Here is a 6,536-nt window from a genome sequence, read left to right on the forward strand (position 1 = left end):
CCCAGTACTCAAGCCCAATACACCATTGTCCATAGCCACCCACAACATTTTCCATCCCACCACTAAGCTAATCCCAACCATGCCACCCCAAAGTTACCTCTGTTGGACCACAGTATTCCCAGTATCCCCACTACTGAGGTAAGCAACGGCCTCACCCCACCCTGTTGCACTGAACTTGGGCCAGGTTTGCTTACCCCTAGTTGGTTCTGGGAAGGGACTGGGTGCCTCATATACTGAAGATTCACAGGCCAGAACCCTACCCCCTCCTGCGAAGCCACCCTTCCTGGCTTTCCCACTTCACTGCTCAATGGCCAACCCCCAGGACAAGAGCGCAGATTGTTTCGGTGGATTGTACGTGTGGGGCCTTCCTTGCCTTCAGGACGTATCACGTACACAGGCTGTTCTGGGTTGAGCTGAGAGACAACAACAAAAGGCTTCGGTACCCAGTACGGCCCCAACTTCCCCCTAGCCCTCCTCCTAAAGTTCTTACACAGGACCCTTTCCCCTGGCACCAGGGGATGAGCTTTGGCCCGTCGGTTGTAACGCTGTTGATCCAACTCTTGCCGGCGCTTGCTATACCCCTGCACCTGCCTGGTCAGAACCTTGTCTCTGGTAGGCCACCCACCCATCGATGGAGCCCCGTATCTGAGGTGGGGAGATCCCCATGGCCACGTCCACTGGCAGCCGAGCATGTCTCCCATACAAGACATAAAAGGGAGCAAGGCCTGTGGAACTATGGGGGGTGTTGTTGTAAGCCTGTAGCAAATATGGCAACTGTTCCACCCACCGCGTCTGGCCCTCCTGGTCTAACGTGTTCAATAGCCCCAAGAGGGTCTGATTAAACCGCTCACAAGCCCCATTGCCCTGTGGATGATATGGGGTTGTGTGGCTCTTTGTGCATCCATACACATGGCACAGCTCCTTCAGGAGCTCAGATTCAAAAGCCCCCCCTCTGTCTGTTAAGATCCGTTCAGGGCAACCAAACACTTGGATGACATACCTCCACAGAGCCTTCACGGTTGTCTGGGCCGTCTGATCTTTTGTGGGGATGGCCACTGCATACCTGGAAAACAGGTCAGTAATTACAAGTATGTAAGGATATGCATCATTGGCCCGCCCCAAAGAGAGATAGTCCAAGGCCAGGATCTCAAACGGGTACTGACTCACCACTGGATGGAGGGGAGCCCTCACCTCTGGTCCTGCATGTCCAAGCACACACTGCCGGCACTCAGCCACCCATTGCCCAGAATCTTGAGCCATGCCATCCCAGTAAACCCGACTTCGGAGGGCTTGCACCATTCGCATGGCCAAAAGATGTCCACATCTCACGCTGAACTGTGGCTGGCACAACTGCTGGAGTCAGAGGCTGTCCTGTTATTGGGTCCCAACTGGCCTGGACTAAGACCCCGTCACACAGCTGTAGGCGCTCCTATTCTCTTAGCAACCTCCATTCACTGGATGTGAGGAGTTGTGGGTCCAGCTCTTGGCGTGACTTACTTCCTGCCTTCCACTGGCGTATCAACCTTCGGTCGGCTTCCTGAAGAGCAGTCCAATTCGCCTGAGGAACGTCCACCTCAGGGGGCCCCCTGGTGTCTTGTCCATCTGGGGGTTGGGGAAGGACTTGGGCCTCAACTAGGTGGATGTTGACTTCTACCGGCACCCGGGACAAGGCGTCTGCATTCTGGTGTGAAGACCCAGGTCTATAGCAGAGCTCAAAGGTGTCATTGGCCAACTGCGCCATCCAACGCTGTTCTGTCGCCCCCAGATTTGCTGTTTGGAGATGGGTCAAGGGCCGATTATCCGTGAAGACCTTGAAGGACGCCCCCCAGAGGTAATCCTTAAACTTTTCAGTTACCGCCCACTTTAATGCAAGAAATTCCAGCTTAAAGGAGCTGTAATTCTTGTCATTCCTCTCGGCTGGGTGAAGGCTGCGACTGGCGTCCGCGATTACCCGCTCTTTCCCCTCTGGCACCTGAGCTAGCACTGCCCCTAGGCCCTGGAAGCTTGCGTCAGTGTAAAGCCGAAAGGGAGCCTTAAAGTCTGCATAGGCCAGAACCGGAGCCTGGAGGAGGGCCCCTTTCAATGTCTCAAAGGCAGTTTGGCAGACTGGTGTCCAGGTTATGGCGGCAGTCTTCTTGCCCCCTGTTCCCTGGAGCAGGTTGTTCAGCGGCAGCGCCACCTTCGAGAACCCTGGGACGAAACGTCGGTAGTATCCAGCAAAACCCAAGAAGGAGCGGACTTCTTTCACCGTGGTGGGGATAGGCCACTCCCGTACCACCGCAGTCTTTTCTGGGTCTACGGACACTCCCTTCTGGCTCACTACATGGCCCAGATACTTCACCTCCCGTCTAAAGAGCCGACACTTCTGGGGCTGCAACTTAAGTCCGTGATGATGGAGCCGATCAAACACTTGCTCGAGGTGGGTTAAGGCGAGACACTACAGGTGAATAGGGTAAAGTTTTTAACAAGCAGAAATCACTATGAAACTTCCCCAGTTGATTACTTACATTAATATGAGAAAAAAATTTATTACAAGTTTGCTGTAATTTATCAGTTTACATATGCAAATTAGGCATTATCTAATTAAATATGCTTAATTTGCATACATTTTAAGGCACGAAACCTGAGCATTGGATACAGCCAAGTTCAAAATTATGTTTTCATTGTGTTCAGATATTAGATGGGAAAAACATTTACAGAGGGATTTATGAATATCTACTTTTGTTATCCTGTAAATCAGAAAATTATGTCACTAGCCCTAAAAAAAAAAAAAAAAAAAAAACGCTTTTTCCATGTTTTTAGGCATAAAATGTCATCTAAGTCAGGCTAGGAATAATATATCAACAAACCCCTCTGTAGAAATCTTTGACATATAGTTAGGCATAAATCCAGAAAGTTTGGTGTATGTAATGCTTCTGAAGTGGAGTTTTGAGCTCAGAGTGTGAGCGGAAACTCATTTTGAGAAAAACAGCCTTGAAAGACAGCCAATGAGATTCCGCTCTCAGCCTAGGACTCGCTTTTGAACTTTCAAGGATTGGTTGCTGATACAAAGGAAGTGTCCATATATGGATCACATAGCGTGATACAGGAAAACAGAGCTTTCCAACGGTAGTACACATGTTATGTTTTGGACCACGGTCGCTGAGTGCATGCAAGGTTAGAATGCTAACTTTGCTGAATTTAGGAGAAATATACAGGCCAGTAGACACATATAATGAAATAAACACCTAAATGTGTAAATCGGACTTTTTTGTTGTAGTAGTGTGATAGAATACATGCTAAGGTAACATACTAGCTCAAAATCTCGAAATTGACCAGTGCATGAAAAAACGATGTTTTCACCTGCCGTGTCTCGCCTTAAATGACTGTCAAAATCAGAAGAGTAAATAATTACATCATCAAGATAAATGAACAGGTAATCGTGGACCCGCTCCCCCAGACACCGCTGCATGAGGCGCTGGAAGGTAGCGGGCGCATTACAAAGTCCAAACAGCATCCACTCCCACTGGAAAAGCCCCATCGGTGTTACAAAAGCAGTCTTTTCTTTATCTCGGGGGTCCACCTCAACCTGCCAGTAGCCGCTGGCAAGGTCAAGGATCGAACACCACAATGCCTTCTTCAAGCCTGTCAAAGATTCCTCAATGCGAGGGAGGGGAAATGCGTCTTTGTGAGTCACGGCATTAAGTTTCCGATAGTCAACACAGAACCGCCAGGTACCATCTTTCTTTTTCACTAGTACCACTGGAGCGGCCCAGGGGCTGGAACTCTCGGTCACAATCCCACTAGCCAACATCCCCTGCAGCAGGGTGAGCAGCTTTGAATACAGACTGGGTGGAACTGGCCTGTAGCGCTCCCGTACTGGGGGGGCCTCACCGGTGGAGATTGGGTGCAGCACTGCACTGGTCCACCCGTAGTCCTCCTCATGGGCGGCGAACACACATGTCCATCTCCTCAAGAGCAGGTTGGTCAGTTGCGCTTGTTGGTCCTCCGGCTCAACCCCTCTCTCCCCTGAGGGACATGGCGGGATGGTTATGGTCGCCTCAGCTCTTCACTGGACGTGACACGCCGACCTCGACTTCACCTCCCCCACAGGCCGCAATACCAGCTGTTTCTGGCCTTGAACATCAGCTGGGTCTATTCATGCGACCTGGGCCAACGGCTCATGGGGGGTAGCTCCACAGGGTAGGGGTGTGGATTGCATACCCGGAGGGGTAGTTTGCCTGCCTTTAATTGCACAACTGACCGGCCTATTCTCCACTCCCTCTCCTCTCCCCCCAGATCTTCTACCACTACACAGCAATTGGGGAGCCCTTTGGCCTGAGGCACAAAAGCCCATACTACCATTTCTGTCTGGGGGGGGGAGCAGGATGGCGTCTGCTGGCTGCAGCCGTGCTGTTCCCTGGAACTCAGTACTCAAGCTGGTTGCTTGTACACGCTGGCAGAAGTGAAAGGCCTTCTCCCATGCTTGACCTGCTCTACGTGGGAGAGTGGATTTAAAAGCAGTCAGACCAGGGTGAGTGTCTTTGAGAAGGGCCTCCCAGCAGTGAGTAATCACATTCATTCCTAAAATGCCATAGTCCGATTGAAGGCAGTCATCTTTCACTATCACAACCCCCTTTGCAGGCACCACTACTCCCCCAATCTGGAAATCTAGAATGGCGTATCCAATATAGGGTAGGTTAAGTCCATTGGCCGCTTTTAAAGTCAACCAAGGAATCTCTTTAGCATCATGGACCTGCTCTTGCACATAATGCTGGAACAATGACTGGCTAAACAATGTCACCTGCGAGCTCAGTCAAGAATGCAGGGATATTTCTCCCCTGCACTGTAATCTCCACTTCTGGACACTGTCCAATAAAAAAGCTGGCTTAAGGGGTTTCAGTCTGTTCCTCCTCGCCACCCGCCCGACAGTGGCCGAGGTGGTCAAAAATCCTGGGACGGGGCTGATCGTTGTGGGCACTCCTCTGCATATGTCCAGGCCGGCGCAGTGCAGGCATATTGGCCGCCTTGGTCGCCCCACCCTCAGTGCTCTCTCGACGACGCCGTCAGGCGGATCCATGGTCTCCCACCGCCACGCATTCCTAGCACCACGCAAGGCCAGACTGTGCTTGGGGGTTGACTTGCTCAAACTGTTGCCGTGATTTCACCTAAGATGCTCTCCTTGGAGTGTGTCGATCTGCTCTTCACCTCTGACAACACCTCCTCCGCCTTCAGAGTCTCGGATCTGTTGCCAATCCTCTGTAGTCTTGGCTGGCGCGGGGGCTGGTGCTGGGTCCGTCTAGTGCTGGCCTCTTCAATGCTGTGGTTCTGCTCCTGCTCCACGACCTTGGCTTCTCTGCTCACCTCTGAGAATGTCATGGTGGGGTTCCTCCTTAACAGCTTCTGCAGCTCTGCCTGTAGTGGACCGGAGCTAAGACCCGGCCACCAAATGGGACCGCATCATCTCATCGTTGTTCAAGGCCACCCACCGCCTCTCCCTCCCACTCCGCCACCTGGCAAGACATTCACAAAGACGTAGGATAAATGCCCCCACCTCCTCCCCAGCCTGTTGCCTGCAGGTGAAAAAGATCTTTGTTGGGCTGTCATGGTTGTCAGGGGTGAGTAGAAGGATTTCTCTTCTCGCCTCCCCTTGTAGAGCACTCAACACAAAGTCAACTTGCTGGGCCTTACTTAGGTTTTGGGCTCGAATGAATGTCTCAATTTGGAAGCGCCAATCTGCTAAACCTGTCCGTTTATCTTTGTCTCCAAATTTAGGCACCCAGGGCCCACCCAAGAACCATGGCATCATAGCCACATTACTAGCCTCTCTCGGTGGTGCCTCTCCATCCATGTTGTCTGTGTCAAAGGTGGATCCTGCCCGACTACGCCAAAATAATGTCGTGCACGAGGGGCTACAACTTCCCCAGAACACAGGCCTCAGATCCACCCAAGACACATGCAACAAAGTTTAATTTAGATTGTTATTTTATTTATTTATACAAAGGCACACAGGACTGGAGGTCAGCAGACTGATAGAAAATGGCACCACTAGGGGCAGTCACACACCCGGCTAACAGTCACTAGGCTAGGCAGGTTGAACACCCCCCCACACACAGTGCATTCACCCACAGGAGACACTTCAGGAGATCACAGCAATAATCATGCAATCGGTTCAAATTCAGCCAACTTAGTTCAAATAGCAATGCACACTAGTGACACAATCCACACAAAGGGGGGGGATGGGGAAGCCCCCAACCTAGGCAGCAGCTGGTTCTGAAACACCCCCAGTAGCCCACAAGTCCCCTCCCCACAGTCCCTGAGTAAAAATTGTCCGTACTGGTCGGCTGTCCCCACCGACCACTATAAAAGAAACAGTCCAAGCTTGGGGCAGCCAAATAAAATGTTTAGTCCCCCACAATTTAGGCAACCAACCCAAGTTCACAGTCCAGCCTCCAGTGAGGACAATGGGCCAAGTTGTGCAGTTCCGCCTCAGCTAACGCCTCCCCTTGTCGACGGGCTGCAGGCGAGTGGTTCAGGCTCCGCCCGAACAAACAAAC

At 51.6% G+C, this 6,536-nt stretch overlaps 1 protein-coding gene across 1 annotated transcript; it reads right to left on the reverse strand.

Annotated features, from left to right (window-relative positions):
* Positions 1-573: 573 nt before the first annotated feature.
* LOC125297749 (uncharacterized protein K02A2.6-like) lies at positions 574-1,265 on the reverse strand. Its single transcript, XM_048248204.1, has 2 exons — positions 1,192-1,265; positions 574-1,063 (listed from the first exon to the last, which is right to left on the reverse strand). The coding sequence occupies exons 1-2, from the start codon at positions 1,263-1,265 to the stop codon at positions 574-576; spliced, it is 564 nt and encodes a 187-aa protein (XP_048104161.1).
* Between the last annotated feature and the right edge of the window lie 5,271 nt (positions 1,266-6,536).

The sequence above is a fragment of the Alosa alosa genome, chromosome 7 (assembly GCF_017589495.1).
Source record: "Alosa alosa isolate M-15738 ecotype Scorff River chromosome 7, AALO_Geno_1.1, whole genome shotgun sequence".
NCBI classification, from domain to species: Eukaryota; Metazoa; Chordata; class Actinopteri; order Clupeiformes; family Clupeidae; genus Alosa; species Alosa alosa.

Excerpts from the sequence above, each read along its gene's own strand:
- LOC125297749 (XM_048248204.1), bottom strand. The coding sequence starts at position 1,265 with ATGGCATGGCTCAAGATTCTGGGCAATGGGTGGCTGAGTGCCGGCAGT. Across the intron at positions 1,064-1,191 it reads TTGGACATGCAGGACCAGAG|GTATGCAGTGGCCATCCCCA; the intron begins GTGAGGGCTCCC and ends CCTGTTTTCCAG.